The 22,990-nt window shown below is 38.6% G+C and overlaps 1 protein-coding gene across 4 annotated transcripts in view; it reads left to right on the plus strand.

Annotated features, from left to right (window-relative positions):
• TENT4A (terminal nucleotidyltransferase 4A) overlaps window positions 1–19,124 on the plus strand; it is a 61,084-nt gene extending 41,960 nt beyond the window's left edge. Inside the window, exons 11-12 of one of the 4 annotated variants that reach the window (XM_056331434.1) lie at window positions 5,794–5,952; window positions 16,884–19,124. In XM_056331434.1, the coding sequence (XP_056187409.1) occupies window positions 5,794–5,952; window positions 16,884–17,060 (336 nt within the window). In that variant the 3' untranslated portion in view covers window positions 17,061–19,124. Of the gene's footprint in view, window positions 1–5,793; window positions 5,953–16,880 lie in introns of all 4 variants that reach the window. The other 3 variants (XM_056331433.1, XM_056331436.1, XM_056331435.1) reach the window with 3 other exon arrangements.
• Window positions 19,125–22,990: the final 3,866 nt, after the last annotated feature.

Raw genomic sequence — 22,990 nt, forward strand, 5'->3', positions numbered from 1 at the left:
TTTATTTAATAAGTTATTATAAGCAGCAAAGGGTACAGAAAGAACGTGTAAATCAGCAAGTGAAGTTGGATTTTACTGCTATGATGTCAGTGAAGTGAGGGAAGCAAGGAATTCTGTACAAGTCAAGTTTTGACTGCTTTGTGATGCCAAAGGCTAGTTATGTTCTTGCCATATCTTAACATTCCCTTCCCTGAAAAAAACCCAAAAGGTACCTAAGCCATTTTAGGATGGAAGAAAACCTAAATACAGTGTTTATATTCTAGCATGTTCAGCTTGCATAATGAGTCCAATAATTGTTTAACTTGGAAAACAATAGCTTGAAATATTACTGTACTGTTAACAATAACAAACCAGTTGAAAGCCTGTGAAATTAAAATACTAGGGGTAACAAAGGACATTCGAGATGTCACACTTTGGGGACCTTTTTTTTTATTTAAGATGCCTTATATGAAATACAGTGAATATTGATAAAACATGGAATAAGCCCACAGTCAGGCCTGGCAGGATATAATGAGGTGAGGTTAAAAAGGGGTGCTGTGCTTGTATTTAGTGTTGGTAGATACTAATTAGACTACATTTTTTGTTATCTTTGTAAAATGAACACTAACACTTTTGGAGGATGCATATTTTTCAGTTTGCTTGTGTATCCTATATCTCTTCTTTCACTTTTCCATTCCCATAAGCACAATGACTGAGGTATTTTCCTTTGGCAATGCAGTTGACCTAAAGACAGAACAATAAACCAATTGTGTCTTACTAGAGACTGTTTTGTATTGTTTATAGGCTGGCTAGTAGAAACAGTGCAACTATGTTGATGAAAGGTCTCTCCCCTGTGACCTCCCATAGAAGCAGAAATTTTATTCACCTCAAATCTACTTTGTTTACACCATAGTTAAAGTTATGGCTCCACCTTCCAAAAAGGGATATGGCACAAGCTGATACAGAAGAAATGAGATGGGGTGGTGGTGTAATCCATAAAGTTGCCTTGGAAGCATGTTCATTTATCGAGCAGAGTTAAGTACACTGGGGCTAAAACTATTGAAACAGGAGCATGCATGGATTTCTGCTCCTGCATGTGGCCCCAAACTGTGAAACGTCTGAAATTTTCTGGATTTACTTTTATGTTCTAGAAGAGTATGGTTTTATACTTCTATTAAGCCAATCCAGTAGTTGGATATTCTTGCTAGGGATGTTTCTGTTTACTAGCTGCTGCCTTTTCTACACTGGTATTCATCTAATCCTGTGGTGACCCAGTTCATAAACTGAAGCTAGTAAGAAGGTGATTACTGTTTCTGTGGTTCACCTCCATGAATTGGCTCATAATAATGTGAAATGCTAATGCAGGTGTAATGGAGAATGCCAGAATGGGAAAAGAGGCAAAAGGAGTAAGGCTGGAAGTAGTTACCTGTTAAATCACTTCAAATGTAAGAAAGGAGAGGAGCACATGAAAAAAAATTTGTACAGTGTAAAGTGCTAACTATAAGCACTGATTTTCTCACTATTTTCAGTTCTTTGCTTTCGAAGGTGGAACATAACTTTTACTGAAGTGGTCATTGCTGTCACAGCTTGCAGCTTCTGCATGTTGTGGAAAGAGAAAAAACTGTTTAATCAGTGGGAAAAGTTTGGGGAATGGAAACAGTAGGAACCTTTTTGCTAAGACTTCTGTAGTTCACTTCTGGGGAACGGGGTATGGAAATGCAGATCTATCACATTAGCAAGAAACTTGCATTCTGTTTAAGTTTTGATTTCTGAATACTGACTTCTAGGATAGTTAGATTCTTTTACCACAAAACTTAGACTGAGATCATGAATGAATCTTCTGAAGCCACTCCAGCTTTTGAAAATAGTAACTGTCTTGGAAATTGAAAACTCTGAAATGGTAGCTATTGTTAGTCAGTTGAAACTCCTCAACTGACTACATCATGAAACAAAGCAGAAGGCACCGCTTCTTCATACATTTAGAGTCAGGGACAGGAAGTTTATGAATATAATTGAATGCACATGAAATTTCTGAAAGGGTACTGTTGTCTTGATGGATGGATGTACCACTACAGTTTACCTTGTATCTTAAGCCTTGAGTTATTAATGGAATTGAAATAAGCTTGTATGGTCAGACATAGTAAGGAGCTTCTGGCGAATAAAATACTCTTTTTGCTGATTAGGTCCTTTTTATAATGGGAGATGCATTTTGTGGAACAGGAAGGGATTTTTTTGTTCTCTTCCAATGTCAGAAAGAGAAGCTTGGATTGTAAGATTGCTTCAGCTCTTCATCTGTCATGTGACTGCAGCGTTTCACTGTTTCTGTCTAGACAGAAGGCTAGGAGATAAGATTCCTCAAGCAAAATTTGTAGTTAAGTGAGAGTTCATCAGTAACACTTGAGTTTCTAAGTGTCTTCCAGACTTTTATCATCTTTCTAATGTTAGGGTAAATTTAAAGAATCCTTGGTAATCAAAGCTATGAATAGTAGAAATCCTCATTCCAGATACTAAGTTCTTAGAAAGTTGAAACTGCTTTAGAGTATGTATTAAAATGGATACTTTGCAGTAGGATAAGCCTGTGTCAGTCTGTTTCCAAAAACATCTCTCTAGAAGGTATTTTCCTTGCAGGATGAGGGTCTGTATGATTGGCATTCAAGAGATCAGGAACTTATCTTGGCTCTTAGTGCAGTCATTGCGGCTTTATCCCTAGATTATTTGCTAAAATCAGTTGAGGTATCTTAGCCCTTTATTTTAAATTCATCTTTTTGCAGTGTGACTTCTGTAGCCGTTACCCTAGTAAGGCTCAAAGCTTTTGTCTTCTAGACATGGATCTAAAGTGACAGTATTACCTGTATGCATTTATTGTAGGTCTTTTGAGCTTCTGTAATGCTTCAGGTTTTCACATGACACTTAAGAATCCTGTCCAGAAGACTAAGTAAGACACAGTTTCTTAGTGTAGGCAGTGCTTGGGGAAAATCACTTTGTTCACATGGAGCTCAATTTTCTCATCACTGAGGTTAATGTTTCAGTTTGAGTAAGAACAGTAATGCTGCTCTTCACAAACGCATTTTGATGCTGATGAGAAGTCAGGCCATCACCTCCATATAGTAATCCTGATAGCAGTTCAGGATTGCCTCAGAAGAGAGATACAATCTGCTTGTATGAGACATGTATCAGTAAAAAAAGAGGCAGATGAACATACCTGTTACAAAATGAAAGTAACACAAGCTTTCTTGTGCTGAAATTCATCTAGTCTCAGTTAAACCACATGATTCTTTCATCTGCTGTTCCTTCCATAGTGGAGTTAACTTTTTGTTGTGCAACTCTCCCATAGAAATCTTATAAATGGGAAGCGTCCCATCTGGGTTAGGTATGTGAATCTTCAGGGGATGTAATTGTATCTAAGCAGAGGAGAAAGTTTGTGAAGGTTGACACATTGGTTTGGATAGACGGTGAGGTCCCCTTTTCCCTCACATCTGCCTGCTCATGATTACTTGTAAGCATGCTCAGAAGTTGTCTGTTCAAACATGACTATGCCCTCCTTATTTTTCCATCTTTGAATAATTCCATGGTCAATAGTATCTAAATAAACTTCAGTTTATAAATCCAAATTCTTGCCCCTGTACCTGACTCTACCGAATGTGTCACCCTCATCCTTGTAGAGACCTTAGCCTGTTCCCATGGCTAATACTGTAGGACTGGGCAAAGGAAAAAACCACCATCTCATCTGGGCAGTTGGCTTTGCATGTGCATACAACTAAGCTTAATTTTTTGATCAGTGCTACAGCATGTAGTTCCCCACTGTGAACATATTTATTAAATGCTAAACATCTCAGAAATAAGACATAAGTTTGTGCACAGATTCTTGGTACCAGTGTGATTTGTCTCTATGAATTCATGATGCAAATACCTGAAACTGCTTCACAAAAGCATACTGTAACTTTTACCACTAGTTGACCAACTTACAGGGGTCTTCAAACTACAGCCCATGGGCTGGATACAGCCCCCCAGGGTCCTCAGTCCGGCCCCCGGTATTTACAGAACCCCCCGACCTGCCCTCCGGGGGTTGGGGGGGAAACCAAGCAGCCGCAGATGGCTGCCTGCCACTTCATCCGCGCGCCGGCCCCCTGGTTAAACAGTTTGAGGACCCCTGACCTAGTAGGACAGCAGCTCCTTTCTTTCTAGAACTTGTTTTTTAGGAAGCACAACTTTATATGGACCAATAAAGGAATGATTGTTCTAATAGCTGACTGTTTTATTGAGGACCATTTCTACAGTGGGTATTAACTTCAGCTGGGGTGCAATTTTTGCCTTCTAGTAGTTCATTGCTTACACTACTCAGTATTCACAACTGTCAGTCTCTGTTAAAGGACCTTCTCCTTTTCCCAAGAAAAGCTTTAAAATATTTTCTTGTTTCTGTTCTTGAAAATATTTTCCTAGACAGCCTAGTCTCTTAACTGAAGAATCTAATTTGAAAAGCAAGGCCATATGAGGGCGAGTAGTAGTACTGGAGGTCTATTTAAAGTTTACTTGGTTTAACTGAAAAGTTGTTGCTTTGAGGCAATTAATCTTTAGAGAAAAGAGCAATAGAATATTCCAGTAATTACTGTTAAAGATCCTTGATGATTTGAGCCAAAAATTTCTTTTACTATGGTAATTCCTAAACTACTAATTGGCCAAGCCCCTCTTGCTATATACTTTGAGCCAGACGGCTGTGAATGGAAAAAAAACACTAGTGGTTTGGGATAAAGAATCGGTTTTTCCATATTTTCAAATTCAGAATACTTTAGAATTAAGGGAGAGATAAAAAGCAGCAGTAAAATGTATTATCTGTTGCCACTATGTTATAGCTGGAAAATAAGTGTCAAGATCTCTGTTCAAATTTGTTTCAAAAGGCTGTTGCTTGCTTTTCAACTTTCTCAAAAAATAATGTCATTTAAGAATTGAGGCAGGCAGTTGGGTGTTTTCAAATTCAGTAATTCCTGTAAAGCCCTACATGTCTGTTCACCACCTTGCTGCTTGTCTGTTAAGTGCTCCAGGCACACAGTGTTTTAACATCAACAGTTACGACTGCTTGTGATGCATCTGTAATTGCTGTTGGTCAGGCTGGCAGGAGGAGTAGTAGTACTCGGTAATACCAGTTCCATTACAGTATCTTTTTCTGTAATCCTACATCCATCTTGCTTCCCCTGAGAATTATCACTCTGATATCTGATGGAAAGTGAGGGGAATAGAACTCTAATCAGCAGTGAAGTGGGTGACTGGTATGCATATAGTAGTCTTGACTGGCAGATTGTTTCCTTGTTTCTTGGTAGATGGAGCCCTAACTTTGCTGTTGCTGGGTAGAAGGGAAGAAGACTGTAACAATTAGAGTGAATAACTTTGATGTACAGATACATACAATCCGGAACACTGTTCAGAGGACTGATTCTGTCATGACACATAAAATTCTAGCCCTTGTATCACTAACAGTGTCGCTGTTCTTGTTCCGTTTTTTCCCCAGCCTTAGTTCCCATCTTTTAATTCAAATTTGGTAGATGTATAACTCTGGCTTTAGATTGTGCTGCCTGGAACTGCCCTGTGATTGCCATAGACCTGTTGACACTGTCTCCTTTGTGCAGGTTCAATTAAGCTTGTGTTAGATGTGTAAAATATAGTGTTGGCTTGTATTTAATTATTTACCATTGAAAAAAATCATTAAATTTTACAGTATTCACATGAGTTGATATTTGGGTGCATTTTCACATGCATAGCCTGTATATACTGTACTTTCTGTAAAGTTGCTTTTCTTTTCCCCTTTTTCTCTGCCAAAAGGATTCTGATACACCACCTTGCACAGCTCCTAATGTTTACCAGTTCAGTCTGCAAGCACCGACTCAGCTTATGGCCAGTTTACCACCTGCATTGCCTATGCCAAGTGGTAAACCCCAATCTGCGCCTACGAGAACCTTGATAATGGCCACCAGTAATCAGGTATGAGCCAATGAAATGGAGCGACTTTTTCATGAGACAGTGATCAAATCAGAAGCGTAGATCATATACGCTGTGCTGTAGTCTGAAAACCTCTGAAGAGACCCTTCATGTAGCATGTGCTAAACTTCATGTAATCGTAAAAAGTATTTATCTGCCATGTCAGAAGCGTGGGGAGAAGAATGGGTGGGAAAGGGTGAGTTGTTTGCAATGTATTTCTGAATATAGGAGCCCTTCCACAGCACAATGGCACCTAAGAATAAGTTGGAGGGAGTCAGATGTCTGACTCCTTAAGCTGTATTTGAGACTTCTGCTGCCAAACCAGTGGGATATTTGCAGATCTTCAGGGTATTTAGGTTCCTGTTCTTAAAACAGAAACTTCATGTAGGTGGTGTATCTGTAAACTAGTTTTTTAATCTGAAGAAACAGATCTGTCTAGGCTTGTTTGTCTCGCTATTGAATTATTAGAACAAATCTGACTTGTAACTTTCTGTAATACATTTTAAAGACAGATAACAGAAAATTGATTGTGTACAAGAATTTTTACCAAATTATTAAATGTGTACTTAAATGGGCTGGGAAGTGAATGTGCAGAGATTTACTCAACTAGCCTGAAGTATTTTAGCTAATGTATCCATTATAGTACAAAGGGAAGAAAAATTCTCAGTTTTTCTTAATAGCCTCAGTGCCTCTCTCTGTAGGAAAACATTCCCTCAATCTTGATTATTAAAACTATTAGTCAAAACAGCTGACTCGCATGAGCTTTAATGCAAGTTGTAGGTTGTCTTTTGACACCTAATTTTAGGTGAGGTCCTTGCAATATTTTCCTCTTTCTCTCAGTCCTATCACAGTTCTTGGGAGTCTAGGTCCAGGATATTTTCAGCTTAGTGACCTTGTCTTTTTTTTTTTTTTTTTTGATTCAGCACTTTCTTGACACTTTGGACATGACACAAGATATATTTGCTTCAGTTTCTGCTTTGAGATTGTTCAAGTTTTTTGCAGAATCGTAAAATAGTTGAGGTTGGAAGGAGTCTCTGGAAGTCACCTAGTCCAAGCTACCTGCCCAAAACAGGGTCAGGTACAGCAGGTTGTTTGAGGCCTTCTCCTGTCAGGGTTTTGAGGAGACTCACCAGCAGCTCTGGGCAACTTGTTCCAGTAATTTTTTTTTTCTTAAATTTAAATGGTGTTTTCTGTATTTCAACTTATAACCATTGCTGTTTGTCCTTTTGCTGGGCATCAGCGAGGAGAGTCTGGCTCCACATTCTTTACACCCTCTCATTAGTCAGACACATCAATAAGATCCTTCCTGAGTGCTCCTATTTCTGTCATAGTGTCCCGGTATGCAAATGTTTCAGTCCCTTATCTATCTTCATGGGCCTTCATTGGACTCGATTCTGTATGTCCATGTCTCTCTAGTACTGGGGAGCCCAGACTTGGGCCCAGCACTCCGTGTGTGGCCTCGCCAGTGCTGACTCGAGGGGAAATGCTCACCTCCCTTGACCTGCTGGAGATACACTTCCTAATGTAGCCCTGGATGCTGTTGGCCTTCGCTGATGTAACGGCACATTGCTGGCTCATGTTCAACTTGTCTGCTGGTAATCCCTGGTCATTTTATGCCAAGTTGCTTTCCAGCTGGTTAGTGCCCAGTGTGTACCGGTGTATGGGATTATTCCTTCCCAAGGGCAGGGGTTAGCATTTCCCTTTTCCAAACTTCATGAGACTCCTGTGAGCCCATTTCTCCAGCTGGACAAAGTTCCTCTTTATTGCAGCACAACCATCTTTATGTATCAGCCATTCTTTCCAGGTTTTTATCATCTGCAACTGGGGGAGAGTGACCCTTGGCACATCATCCAGGTCATTAACAAAGATGTTAACTAGTATTAGCCCTAGTGTATATCTTGGGATATACCACTAGCTGCTGACCTCCAGCTGGACTTTGTGCTCCTGATCAAAATACTTTGAGCCTAGTGTGTAAGGGAGTATTTCTCAATTCAGCTTGAGAGTTTGATTTTTATGTCTAGAGAAGGTAACTGCCACTTACTACAGAATTAAAAAAAAATAATCAGGTAGTGCTTTGTACATTGAAACTTTCTGATTAATAATGAAGACATTTTATCTGGACAGCATTTTCAATGTTCAGTAGTATCAGCATTGAGTTAGGGCACGTTTATAGCTTGATGCTCAAATTCTTTGTACATGCTATACCGGTGCTTGTTTTAGGCATGTCACTGAAATGTTTTTCACCCTCGGGTTTTGTTTTTTGTTTTTTTGTTTTTTTTCACTCAGACCAGACTACTTTCCTTTCTCATACCACAAGTGTTCCCCGGTTTCCTTGCAGGCAGGTTAGCATAGAAGGGGGACCATCTTTGAAAGCTGTTAGCACATGCTCTTCCCAGCTACCTCTGCAATCCTCAGTTATCTACCAAGCCCCAGTTGTATTCTGAGGTATGCCTTTTGTTTTAACCTTCTAAATGATCACACAGATTCCACTCTCATGCTGTCCTTCCCTACTGCTGAATTTTACGTAGGCAAAACCAGCTTATCTATTAGTGACAAGCTAACAGAACAGTATACTGCAATTTTAGTGTCTGCACCTGAGTATTCACATGCTAGTTTACAGTCAAACTTTTGAATTTTGCTTAAAATAAGACTGGAAAGCTATTTTAAAGTTAAACTTCATCTAAAATACAAACTTTGTCTAGTTTATTCTTTTCCTTAACAACTCTGCTTTTCTGAAGAGGTGCCCTGGAGCTTAACTGCATCAGAATTGCACCAAAAAAAAATCCAGTTTTGAGGCATGCAGTTGTTAGTACAAAACAAGTTGGCATCTAGAGTTTTTGCCTCAGTTGTGAAGAGGCAATGTGTTGCATGATTTTTGGATCTCTGTTGGAATTTTGAATCTTGGGAAACAACTGTTTTGTAGCACTTTTTCTGGCTTCCTGTTACTTGGCTCTCCTTTGCAATACTTGTTAACTGTTCTTTTAGTAGTTTGTGTGATAACTTAAGTTTTAAAATTGGGAAATTTTCTGTGGCTTTTGCTTGACAAAGATTGATTTCACATCAGAGGAACTTTTTGCTATCTGCAGTTCAGAAATGGGATGATGTTTTTTTCTGCATTGAATTTAGCAAAAGCTTATGTATTGTGAAGAGGAAGTGTTCTTTTTTGATAAGGATTAGGACCAAGTCAGAAGCAGGAAATGAAATCATTCTACTCCGAATAGTGTAAATGTCTTTTTTTAATTTGCAACTTTCTGGAGCATGACTGAGCTAGGTTGATGACTTTGCTTTTGCAGTTGACGCGATGCAGCTCCAGACAGTGCTAGTTTATTACTTTTAATGAGAACATTTTACTAGCTCAGAGGACTCCTATTCTGATAGACTTGAACATGTGCAAGCCTTGATCTTAACAGCAAGTGTTCTTTCCTATTCAAAAAGTCTTTGAAAGGGATTCATTTGTCTGAATGGTACCTTCAGCCTCTTCCCTGGCAACTTTCTCTGTTGGGTTTTGGCTTGGAAGCCGAACACCTAGGTGTCCAGTACTACCCTCAAAAGCAGGAGGTGCCAATGTCAAGAGCACTAACTCCTCTGAACAACTTGCAGCCTTCTAAGCAACTTCTGTGCCACTAGAGTTTCCTGATACTTCCTTTTTTGAAACAGCTTTGGTGTAATTACAGATTCTGTTTTCATACTGCATAATCAATTGGAGAATTTCCATGTTAGTTCAGGGACTAATCCTGACATGGGTCTGTGTGCTTTTTGGGACAATGATCAGAATTTTTCCATGGTAATCATTCTTCTACTTTGCTGACAAGCAGTTTGAAATTTTACTTGGCAGAGCATCACAGTTTACGAAGCAGTGCTGCCCACTGGAATAAGCAGAAAAACAGATGCTGGGGTGTGTGTCCAGAAGAATGGACAGGGTGGAAATTGCTTGCTGACTTCCCATGGAGAAGGAAGGAGTACTTTCCTTGATGTTTTAGGATGAAATAAGTTCAGTTCCTTCTTGAATTGCTGGTCACTCAGTCACCAGTGAAGACAGAAGAAATTTCATGTTGCTTAGGCCAGAAGAACTCTTTTCTTTTAGAGTTGCAGTCTTTTCCCCAGATGTATCTAAAAGTATCTAAAGCCAGTAAGCACCAGTCCTTCTGTGCTGGCTTCCAGTGGGTCTAAGAAAACCTCCGCTGAAGACCTTTTGGATGAGTGCTGTCTGATTGTGAATATGGTCATCGAAAATTAGTGTTCGCTGTCTCAATTGTGAAGCACAGGAGATGATTAGGTAATGAAACCTTAATGTCAGTGCTGAAATACCACAGTCCAAATGACTCTTAGAAGAACTTACAGTAGTAATTTCTCAGATTCTTTTGTGTTTGGCCATATAAGGCCAGATGTTTAAACTTACAAACTGTTTGTTTATATTGCTTTAGAGGCATTTCACTGGCTAAAATACTTTGCTTCAAAGTTTGTTGTTAAACAGAACAATTATTGATGGTGTTGCTTTGCCTCACTAGTAATGCTGATGCAGCTAGTATCTCTAGAATGATTCCTGCAAGGTTAGCAGTATTGGAAGCAGAAATAATATTGGTCAGGGGCTTGAGTCAAAAATCTTGTGGTTTTTTTTTTTACGTGAGTGCAAGTAGTTAAGTGTAGTTTACTTCAATGAAAGATACTTTTGTAAAGATATATTTTAATTCATGTCAAGGCTGAGCTCTAGTCCACTTTACCGAAAATTTCTGAGAATGCAAGTGTTGTAAACTAGCCAGATGTGCAGATATGCTAAATTCCCTTAGTATAGTGTGATGCTTCAGAGCTTTTAGTTTTAACTTCAGTGTAAAAGTGACCCAACTAATTTCTTCAGTGGCATTATTATTAAGCTGTTTAGGTACTGAAGGTTTCTTCAGTCGACCAAATTGCGTGTTTCTTACATTTTATTTAGAGTGCTCTCCTTTAGGGTGCAATACTTTCTTTGGTGCCCATGCATTTTCTCAGGCAAAGGAAGGAGGATAGTACTGTCTACTTTGGAAACAGTTTTGATTCTAAATGTCAGGCTCCCTTCTTCTGTGTATGACAAAACACTTGGTGTGTTTTTTATTTAATATATGCGAAATTTAGAAAAGATAATATTTTACTTTCCTAAAGGATGGAGAAAAGGAAAAACTGCACCAGAGTTTCAGAAGCTGGTCAGCTGAAAACAGTACTCAAGATACCTTTTTGTCTTAAACTGTCATATATTTGTATGGACATTCTTTGTAGTGATACCCTTCTGTGTATGGAAACTGAGTCAGTTTGACTAGACCTTGGATAAACTTAATATGACTCTGTTTACAATAGAAGGTTGGATTAAATGATCTCCAGAGGTCTCCATATGAAAGTCCAGCCTCCATATAAACATCCAGATCTCTAGAGATCTCTATATAAACATCCAGCCTAGATGTTTATATGACTGTATGAAAGTCTCTGGCTACCTTGATGTTTGCTTCCTGAGTGCTTTTTGAGTTGCAGGAAAGGCACAAAGTCTAAACAGTCATTTCTAGGAACATAAATAAACCTACCATAAATAAAAAAGGCTTATGGAAATGTCTGTAATTAGAAGTAATTAAAAGAAGTAATACCTGATTTTTGTTTGCATAGTATACCTTTATCTTCCAGTGTCACTGTAATCAGATTGTTGCTCCCAAACTGAGATTGATTTGAATATTCATATATGCATGTCCTCTACTGACTTTTTCACATGTACTGTATTGGTATCAGCTCATCATTTGGAAATCGTTTTGGGTCTGCTTACTGTAATAATACCTTTTTATTCCAAATAAAAAGGTGAGAAATCTTAGTAAGGTGAGATTTTTCTTTAAGGTCTAAAATTGTCAGCTTTATGCTAGAGAAGCTATTATCTCTTGTTCTCTCTAACGACAAGTACGCAGATAACACTCCATGGCCCATGTCACAACACTAGCAAAGTTGCCTTCTGGTAATGTTGTCTTGACTCTCGCCCCTCATTTTTGAAACTTGACTGGTGACAAGATCAAAAAGGGTATTTATTTTGTGTGTCATATTCTACTTTCTTTACCATAAGGTAGTTCAAAATACGTTCAGATTATGATGGTAGTCTCTACTGTCAGTCACTCATTCTGGGGCCTAGGCACTCATCTCAAACACTAGTTTATTGTTGAACTAGTCATACTAATAGTTGCCTAATCTGTTGTTAAAGGTGAAGAGAACCAAAAGCTTCCTTTTGTTACAGGCTACTGGCAGAGCTACCACACAAAGTAAAATAAGATATGAAAGCCCAATATGCTCCCTTGTGTCTTGAGTCTTTCAGTTCTCGAGGGTTAGAAGATAAGAAACAACTGAAACTTTTCTTTCTTTTGAGCTCCTTCTAGTCTCCATGTTGACTTTTTTCTTTGCTGCTCTCACAGCTGGTTGCATAAATGCTGTTTTCTCCTTTTAATAGGAGCAGAAATGGGGTTTGGGCCATATTATAAAATCTGTTCAGGACTCAAGATCTTGTCAGTTCTAGTTGGAAGCAGCCAGTAGGTCCAAACGAGGGGCCCAAAAGGAGTGGATGTGTCTTTGACCCAAAGCACTGTGAATATCATACTTCCCCAGATTGCCAGTCCTAAGCAACTTGAGTAAGAATTTATTTTTGTTTTGCTGTACTTCAGCTTAGAAATCTAAACCACTTAACAAATCTTGCCAGCCTAAGAGTACGTACAGGTAGCTGGTGCAAACATCTTGTAGAATCCTGTCAGCTAAGTAATAAGGCTAGGCTGAACCATTGCCTAATACTTGATTTATTGCTTGCACAGTAATGACTAAGATATTGGCCAGGTCATTGCCTGTTGTTTCTCTGCAAAACAGTGAATTTATTTTCTAAAGAACAAGAAGCTAAATTTTACTTACATGCATTTTGTGGTATATTTCTGGATGTTATTTTTCTCAAAATGGGAAAGTGAACATAATCCTTTAAAGAAGGGTTCTTTGTAGGTTTTTGTGCTGCAAGCCTAAAATAAAGAATTTGGAAATACGATGAGAAATTGAAAAGAACTTTGTGAATGTGAAATTTTTGAAGATGTGTATTAAGTTATTTAAGGGGATAATTAAAATGTTACTGGTGCATTACAGTTCTTCTGGATACAACTAACACTTTTACGTGGAATGATTTTGAAGTGTACAAATTGGATTATAATTCCAATCAACTGCAGGCTAGATTCAGTCATGGCCAGTAATCCTGTAGTCTTAACAACATAGTAAATATGTGATCTTTTTAAACTCTTATGCCTTTTCTAAACTTTTCCTTTAGCTTTGTAGTTTATATCTACAGCACTCAAAACTAACTGGTTAGAATCTCGCTTCTTCTAAAGCTGAGTACTGATACCTCATTTTCATTGCTAACATCCCTAAAGTAAGGGGAAAAAAAGCAGAGAAGTGTTAACAGGCAAAAAAACCCCAAACAGCAAAACGTTCAGAAACCCTGTTTATGTTTAGACTTCCCCCCATGTTACTTCTGTTATTTCAAAGTGTAGGTGATTTGGTTTTGGCTATAAATTTTCTTTCTTTTTGAATAATGATAGTCTTTGAATGTCAGTTTTGTATAGTAAATTTGCCAGTATTTAAGAATAAAAGTTTGATTTCCTTGGCAAATAATTACTTGGTATTTCAGTTTCTACCAGATTTCTATTGTTTGGGGTAAAGGCCAGGAACATTTTCTTAATTTTCTGTTAAAATGTGGAAACTGTTTTAGCATGGTATGTGGTAAAGAATTCCAGTGCACCCCTCTTCCCCAGCTTGTCTTACATGCAATGTTTTAGGTTTTTTCTCCAGACATAGCAGCTTTTACTTGCAGAGGATCAAATTCAACAGACTTGTCAAAAAAAGCCCAAACCACAAAAACTGAAAACCAAATCTGTTCTGTCATTCAGTTGTTGAATCAATAGTCCTATGATGGGAGGTTATTCTATCAAGAGAAATAGATCTCAGGAAGTTAAAACATCTAAACTAAAGGTTTGTCTGTTATTTCACAGCTGAAGAGCTTTATTCAGTCTTTATCTGATCTCTCTGCAGCTACCACCTGCTTACAGACATGCCATTTCTCAGTGATTATGGGAGTCCTGAGCATGTGAATATCCAGAATTGTGTGGACAAGACAAAGCTGTTTGATACACAGCCTTTTGGGATTTCCAAAAGATAGGAAGTAGATTTTTTTAGCAAATATTCTGAAAGAAACTAAGTGAAAGGTGTGTGTCCTCTTGTAAACAATTAAGTAGTTAGAAGATGAGAGGCAAAGATTTGATTTTTGTATTAAGTGGAGTTTACCAGGAAAGCCCTGCAGGAGTTTGTACTGCATCTCATGCTGCCTAACATCTGAAAGGCTATGGATGAGGTGTGGCGAGGTTTGCTTGTGGTGTTAAGCTCCTTAAGGGCCAAATGAAAAGGGGTGCAGAAGGACCTTGCAGGAGGGAGAGAAGTACTTCAAACTTTGTGGAGAGTGGTAGGCCCTGGGCTGACAGTTTCTTACAAAGATGAGATCTTGATTTTTTTTTTTTGCAGAAAACTGCTTTGATAACTTTCTTGATTTCCTACTGAGAATTTGAGTGTCAAACCAAATTTCAGACACTATTAGGAATAAAGAGCAGAGATGAAAACATCATGTAAAAATCAATGTACATCTGCCATCATGACCAGTGAGTACAGTTTTGCCTTCTACATCAGAAGGTTATGGAAGAGTAGGGAAAGATGGGTAAGAGTGGTTGAACGTATGGAATTGAATCTGTTTGAAGAATGAATGATTCTTTAACCTGGAGTAAAAAATGAGGAGGTACATGATCTAGGTCTGTGTAGTCATCATCAGTACATGGAAGAGAGAGCAGAATGACTAAGAAATTAATTCAAGAACTGAAAAATCGTCAGATAGTAGTTCAAATTAAACATGGTGCTCATTTAAGTGGTGAAATGCCATAGTGCAGGATGCTTAAAGCTTATGGTTTCAAAAATCTGAACAAACTAGCAGATAATATCTAGTTGAGAACTAGTAAATATAAAGTCATCGTCTCTGACTTAAGAGGTCCCCGAGTCAACTTCCTTAAGCACCTTCAAATGTTCAAATTCTGATCTGATAGTTTGACAGTCTTTTATCTTGATGGCCTAAAAACCAATGCAGAATGCTTCATGACAAGCTAGGGGTCGCTTTCTGGTTACCTTATTAATCATTCTTTGGAAGTTTGATTGCCTTTTGAACAATCTGGAGATATGACTTCTTTTAGGATACAGGTAGATAGACTTGTCATACTTGCTGTGCTGCTTGTCTGATCTTGTGGTGACCTGCCTTCCTGCCTCCAATAAATTTTAGCTGGATCCTCAAAGTGAAGACGAATTTGCCAGATTTTTCACATTTCCAGCTGATGAGGATAGGCTTGCTGAGACTTTGTATGCTCTCTGGTCAGACTTGGTTTTGGTTGTACAGTAGCTAAACTAAAGTTTTGCGCTCTTTTTTTTCAGCATGTAGTTGAGGGTGACTGGTGAACTGGCTGTTTCTAGCGTTTTGACTGTTGAAGGATCACTTTTAGTATTTCCACATAATTTAATGTGGATGCTTCATTGTCTGATTATATAATTGAGTCAGATGTACACTTACTGAACTAGAAAACTTCCCACAAGAATGTGGCAAGATGGTATGTTTGCTTGACGGACCACTTGTCAGAAGAGTTGCATGTTGAAGGTTGATTAGGTTGCTGTAGGATGCCCTTTACAAATTAAAGAATAGTTTAAGATTTTTTTTATCACCCTGTAGTTAACTTTAATTACTCCACAATACTAGTCTTCACCAGTTTGATTTTATGTATGCTCAGTGTCTCTTCTACTTGCAATTTGCCAGTAAAATACTGCTTATGGAATTATACCTTAACTGTTTGTTTTCGTGTAAACAATTGTAACGATGTCTTGATGTTCTCATTTCTTTCTACTCCAAACTTGTTTGGAAATAGAGGTTACTAAAGTAGCTGCAGATACTTCATGTTCTAAGCAGTTGCCTCAGATATTAACTTTGTGTTGTTCCTTTTTTACCACTTATGTTAGACAAATGATGTATTAACTTTTATTAAAGGCAGTCAGTTGTCTGTAAAGTTATTGCTGTCAGACATCAGAAAAGGTTGCTTGCATTGAAAGTATCAGTATTTGGGAAGTCTTTCAGTTTCATCTTTTGTAACTCTTGCACCTATTTTAAGTACACACATGTTAAACCAACTTCCTGTATGCCTTTAGTATTTTATGGTGTGGTAGATTTACTCAGCCTGTCACTATGACTTTTGGGCAGTTTCTGTTCCAAGTTGTTGGAGATTGCCCCACAAAGTGTCACGCTGTGTTCTTGATCATTTGTTTTGTATTGGTCTGGATGTGAGGTGTGGTATAAAAGCTGTGTAGATTTATAATCAGACCGGTAGGATTTACAAGCTCCTTGTAAGCCGTAGCTAGTTTATCTGTAGCTGAGTGAGATCATGGGCAGAGCAGATTTGTGCTTTGTATGTATCAACTCATATGATCATGCCCTTGCATTATCCGTGACGTTTCTGAAACTCTTACGGAGTATCTCACTTGGTCATGTTCTTGGTAAGATCCTCTAAAACTGACATGACTGTCACAATTAGTATTTAATGTGGAAGGTCTCTGTTTTGATAAAGGTGATGCATATGAGATCCAAGGGTTTTAAGGATGCTTTGAAATCTACACAATTTCATTTGCAGGACACTCCAGAAAACACTTCTTAAACTGTTAGTGCCATTGGACTTGCACAGCTAAAATCAGACAAGCATGAGAAGACCAGTTGTTTCAAGCAGTGTTCTGTGGAAATGACTTGTATGTTGAAGAAATGCGATTAGTAATGTGTGCTTTGTTTCAGCTGTTTGTATGCCTAAACTGAGTGCTTATTTTCTGTTTTCTAGCAGCACAGTGGAATGAAGTTTTCCATGAAAGGAGCTCATAACCAAGGCAATGGCTACAGCCCTGTCAGCAGTGGAGGCATGAGGCAAGCAGTTGGTAACAGAGGACACCACCAGTACAATCGTAATATATGGAGAAGAAAAAAACACAGAGACAGTTTGCCTATTAGTCTGAGCAGATAATGGCAGATGCCAAAATGACCTTCCCTGTTCAGACAAACTGAGTGAGTGCCACTCAACTTGAGGGATGGAGACCAGCGTCCAGCACATCGTTTTATTGGTGTTGCCAAATATCTGCAGCTGACTTCTTTGCATGTTTCTTTGTGTGGTGGTTCAGTCCATCTTCAAGAAGTAGTTGTGCTTATCTGTGAAGCCTTATTAAATGTGGAAGTTTGTTTTCTGCCTTCCCACAATGGTTCATACAGTGCCGAAGCAGCTCTGACAATAGAACTGCAAGGACATTTACAAATGCTGTGGCTTTTTTGCTGTGGCTACATCTGTTCCTTTGTGGGTTCTGTTTTCTTTTATTTTAGAAGTGAAGGAAACTTCAGCCCCTTGGAATTCTTTTTTTTTCTTTGCAGCAAATCAGGTTGGGAATTCATAAAAATAAATTTGCTGCTCTCCTGTTTTTGTTTCAAAGTTCAGAATTTTTTGCTCTGTAAATATTGGAAGTATAATTTGTGCAATAACTTGGAATTTTTAATTTAATTTCATATTGTCACATAAGTTATATTTAAGGGGAAGAGGTTTTTTAATTTACAGATCCTTTCCCAGGTTGCATTGTCTAAGTTGGGTTCATAGTTTTGGCAGGTTGTCTGAGCAGTGTTACAAACATGACATTTGGTAATATTTGAGGCTTCTTGATTCACAATGAAAGTGCGATTTGGCTTACGGTTTTAAGAAGGTATTAAGCTCCAAAGCATTTTGACCCTGTGTTTTTTAGCTCATTGTCTGGCCTCTTATCAGTCGTCTTGCTCTGACCAATGAGTTTTAATTTTATTCCTTTAACTAGACAAATCCAGCATTTGTAGTACCAGAAATAAAACTTTTGAGAGGGAGGGGAAAAAGGTTGGTTCAAGTCCTGATGTGAAATTAAAAAGCTGTGAACTACATGCTTTGATGCATTTTAGTAATGTAACCTGTTAATGTTTGGGTTCAAACAACATTATTAAACAGAGGTACCCGGCTTAAGGAATGTGGAGAAAGGAAATATGTTGATTCCATTAAGGAATCTGTATAGCAGTATGCATTAGTTCTGTTAAGAGCAAATATATAAAAAGTACTTCAGCTGCTCTAAGCATTGAGAAGTATCTTTTAATGTATTGCAGGAGAGCACAGCCCAGTGTTGTACACAGTATGAGTGGCTGGCACTTAATTTACAGATGCATACAGGTATACTATGCAAGTGTGTATTGCCATGACAAACACTGTCTTTAACTTTTTGAAAAATGTACATCCTGCCTAACCCTGAGTTTTTAAAGCACCACAGTTGTCCTGGGAGTAGGTCACATCTCATGCCCTCTGACTTCCCATTTTTTTTAATGACAGTTCTTAAGCTGTATAGAAAATTACAGATCAGTTCTATAAATCCACTGGCAGAGAAAGCTGAAGAATCCTGTTAACAGGACATCTATACTGTGTACAGATATAGAAGGTTTTAAAACTGGTATCTGAATATTAAAATGAGGTCTCAAGCATGAAGCTTTTTAATATGCTGTATGCCTTTGAAGCAGAAGTAGTTAATGTTATTACTGAATCTGTTAAACACAGGTCCTTGAGGGGAGAGAGGGCAACATTCCAAAGTAGAGTAGTGCATATCTGTTTGCAAAAAGTTTGTCTTTATGCTCCAGACTCATCACAATTTAAAAAAAAAAAGTTTTAAAAATTGTGAGCTGATTCATAAATAATATCTAAGGGCTGTTACATGAGCCTGTACTGCTTAGTCTTCACACACTAGCAATATTGAGCATAACTACATTAAAGAGCCTTCAAAGGCTTTAGTTGGTGTCTTATACTAGCGTCCATTTTGAAGCAAAACTCATTTGAAAAGTGGTATCATGTAACACTTCAGTCATGGTGAACCAAATAAATTGGCCTGGCTATCACTGTGGTTATGTGCTACAGGTTTAAAAAAAAAAATCAAGTTTAAAGTTTTTTGTGTGGACAACTATGTGGAAGCTAAAATTGACATATTTTTATGTAAAGTTTTCTATTCTTTGATTTTTAATAAACTTTGGAGACCAGTCACTCTTCTGTACGTTTTTATGGGAGATTTAATGGCTGAAGTAATACTTGTCCTTAACCCATTATTTGATGTAGATTTTGAACATCTGCTTTAAATTGTTCATGCTGAACACCTTCAGAATGAGCTTGGAAGGTGGATGGATGCTCTCCTCAGACGTTTGTGATGTGTTTATAAGGGGAGTAATGAACATGGCTGTTGGTTTCGTAGTTGTGGATTTGATCCCTTGATAATGAGAGAAAAAAGGAGCTGGAGGTAGTTCCCAACAATATTCTTAAGAGGAGAATGACTTTCTGATCCCTTGGGATACCTTAATTTTCCATATAATTTTTTAGTCCCTCTCTGTAGTTTGTAAATATCTTTCAAAAATCTTTTCCCAGTTCTCAGCGTCCTCAAAGATTGGACACATCTTGTCCTTTTTTGTTGATTTCAATTAACCCTCTGAGAGGACTGAAATGTCAATATCTGACTTGAATTCAAAATTTTGGAAATTGAGTCTCTGAAAGGAATTTATGTAAATCTGTGAGCTCCAAGAAAGGGAGCTGATGTATCTTTAATACAGTAACGTGGGTCTAGAGATTCAGAACCTTAGAGGTCTGTGGTACTTGGCCAGTCCAATAATGAGTATCCACTGGAAAAAAACAGAAGTGGTGGGACTAGAAGGGAAATTAATAAGCACTCAGTAATAGTTGGGATAACGTTTTTTCTGTCAAGGTCAGTTAGCCTGTGGGACGTGGCTGACAGAGGGATGTGTAATCTCTGCAGACACAAAGATTTAGTGCAGCAAAATTGGTCTTGGAACTTCAGTTTTCCCGGGCTCCACCTTTTCTGCCCAGCTGACGACTGCTTTATTCATCCCACAGATTCTGCCTGACTATTTATCCTTGTTAGCCATCTTCTTTTAATGCATTAGGAGTCTGACTGTGTTCTTTTGAACCCTTGTTCTCTGATAATAATCCCAGATATCCGCCTGATCTTTCCTAGCCCTACTGGTTATTTTGGACACTGTTCACAGGCAAAATTAGCCATGGACTTCAGACATGGAAGGAAGAGACTGCAATTGAATGGGCCAACAGGACCCATAGAGTACATCATAGAAAAAGCTCATTTGCTATCTCTTGCCGTTTCCAAGAGGTGTCAGTGCTGGTGTTGCATTGGCCTTTTGCTGTAACTCCATCCCCCAGTGCACTGGGGCAGCGTAAGATGACAAATGTTACTGCTGGTGCAGTGTTGCTGGTTCAGCAGTGTTTCTTTCCACAGGAACAGCTGTGGGACAGCATCTTGAGAATGGACGTGACAAATGTCTGTCAGAGAGCAGCATTGAAATATAGTATACCTTCAAGCAATGTGACCTCTTCTATCATTTGTGGGCAAAAAGCTTAAATTGTGAATGCTAACAGGCAATGCATAACTCCGTGTGTGGGGTGGGTGGGTGCATGTGTCAGCTTCTGAGCTCAAGGAAAACAAGCTGCCTACTTGTTGGCTGCTGCCAGTATGGTCTAGTTATAAATTTAATAACACATGGACTAAAAGTTATGTCGTGATTTCTCCAATTACGAGACATGACAGAGCCATCAACTAGGTGGTTGACCATGTTTTGTACTTCTGCACATAGACTATTCTGATTTGGGCTTGGAGTGTTCTGGAAAGGAGATGGGGTGCAAAAAGGGATTTTGGAAGTGGCCTTAGAAAGAAGGGAAGCCTGAAAAAAAAGATCCTGGAGATGAGGAAGATTCATGGAGAAAAACACCAGGGAATGTGCCATGACCTTGGGTGATGCCACCTGGGACTGGCAATTGTGGGTGGCTGCATTAGCATGAAGGGGCACAGTTTTCAGCCTGACCTTTGCGCATCAGCAGCAAGCCACCCTGCTGCAAGGCAGTCGACACCCCAGTAAACCTAATGCTTTAGGGGAGCGGGTGGATGAGTGTGGGTAATAATCAGCTGGGATAAAAGCTCTAGTCTTGTTGGTCTGCAAACAAACCCCAGTATTCAGACCCAGCAGAGGTGGGTAATTCACCTGTAACAGACAATGGTGTCAGAATGACAATACTGACTGTTACTGAACCTCAGGTTCACTGCCAGAAGACTGTTGTAGCTCACCTTTTCCCAAACCTTCTTTCAATGGCTTTAGGCTTTCTTTTCAACCAGAATATTAACTTGTATTAAATGTGGCTTGTTTGGGTAGTGTTTTTTTGTTGTTGGTGGTTTTTTTCATCTTGCAACATACCACATAAGTTTCAGTCCTGCAGATGCCTTGCCTATTTTGGGTCCTTTATTTGTTCTTGGCAGTAGAAGATCACTTAGGGAAACCTATGGACAGCTTGTGTCTGCAAGAGATTTATTGGACAAAACGCTTGTAACTCTTTAACCAAGGATTCTTAATAGAAGATCACCCATATATTTCTGTTATTATTGGTTAAAAGTAATGGTCACAGGCTACGGTTGTGTTTTGGTGAAAGGCTAATAGGGGATGCCTCTTACAGACACCTTTGTACCTGGAACAGGCAAAACTGCTGCTTAAAGCTCTTGTCACATTTCTTCTCACTGTTACACTACTGCAAAAGTTTTGGCACAGAATGTTGCTTATGGCACAGCAAGTCTTCCAGTTTCAAATCAATTAGCCATTCTCCAGCCACCTGCTTTTTTAATAAACCTTTCATATTGAGGAATTGTGAACATCAAAAGGAATTATGAATGGAGGATTTTTTTTCTTCAAGGAGTAGCTTATATGCATGCTCGTACTGGTGATACACATGTCTGTGCTTGAGATCAGGAAAATTTTCTGCTCTGTTATTGCTAATGGCCTTTGTGCCACTGCTGCTCATGCTAGGATTGTGGGTGCAAAGGGCATCTTGTCTGACCCCAGCTGCTTTCCCGTTAACCCACCTGTGACATGTTTTTCTGTTGTGAGGAGTCAGCTGTGCAGCAAGCTGTTTCCTGCTTCAGTAACTTAGGAGAGTTGAACAGTAGGTTGATTTACTTACTGTCTTACTAAAAAATTGGTTCCAAATAAATGCTTCACTGGCTTACTTTTAAACCTAAGACAAGCAGGATTTAGGAGCTCTGTATTACAGAATTTTCTGTGTGAGAGGATGAAAGCTGTGTTTAAACTGGAAGTCCATAACTTCTGTGCTAAAATACCACTTTCTGTCAGTGAAAACTGATCCCCTTGGGCATATTCTGTTGAGAAAATCTTTGCAAGATTCCTTGCTTCTTGCTTTTTTCCAAAGAGGCAAAGCTGAATCTTCTGATTGGCTGCATCTGCCCCTTCAAGATTACTGTTGGATACATCTGGCTAATTTGAGGAGCCAAGAACTTGCATTAGCAACACTAACACGATGAAGATGTGCAGGAGTAGTGGTTCGTGTAGGACATCAGCAAAATATTTAAAGATGCAAAGTCCTTTACCTTTTTTTTTTTTTTTTGTGTGTGTGTGATGAGAGTTACATAGATTCAGCATGGAAACTTTTGGTAATTAAAATGTGCTTGTTTGCATTTATTCTGCAGTACAGGAGTAGGTAGGTGACTTACACAAATACTACCTGAAAGGTAGTAAAACAGCACTGAGGGAGCTGAAAGCATCATAAAAAGGCTTTTGTGGCGATAAGGTTTGGAAGCTGCTATCAGCTCAAGTTTTACCTAAATAATTATAGATCATACCTTTAGATTGGAGCTGTCCCTTACTTTGCATCACAGAAATCAGAGAGAGAAGAATGTTCATTAAGAGTGGGCATATAGAAAAGGAAAATTCTATGAAGAAAAAGGAAGCAAAATCTAAGAACTTAATAACCTTATCTTGAAATATGAAATAACCATCCCAGCAGAATGGGAATTGTGACATACCAAGCTGCAGATCTACTAATAAGGA

Source organism: Falco biarmicus, chromosome 3, assembly GCF_023638135.1.
Source record: "Falco biarmicus isolate bFalBia1 chromosome 3, bFalBia1.pri, whole genome shotgun sequence".
In the NCBI taxonomy this organism is placed as follows: domain Eukaryota; kingdom Metazoa; phylum Chordata; class Aves; order Falconiformes; family Falconidae; genus Falco; species Falco biarmicus.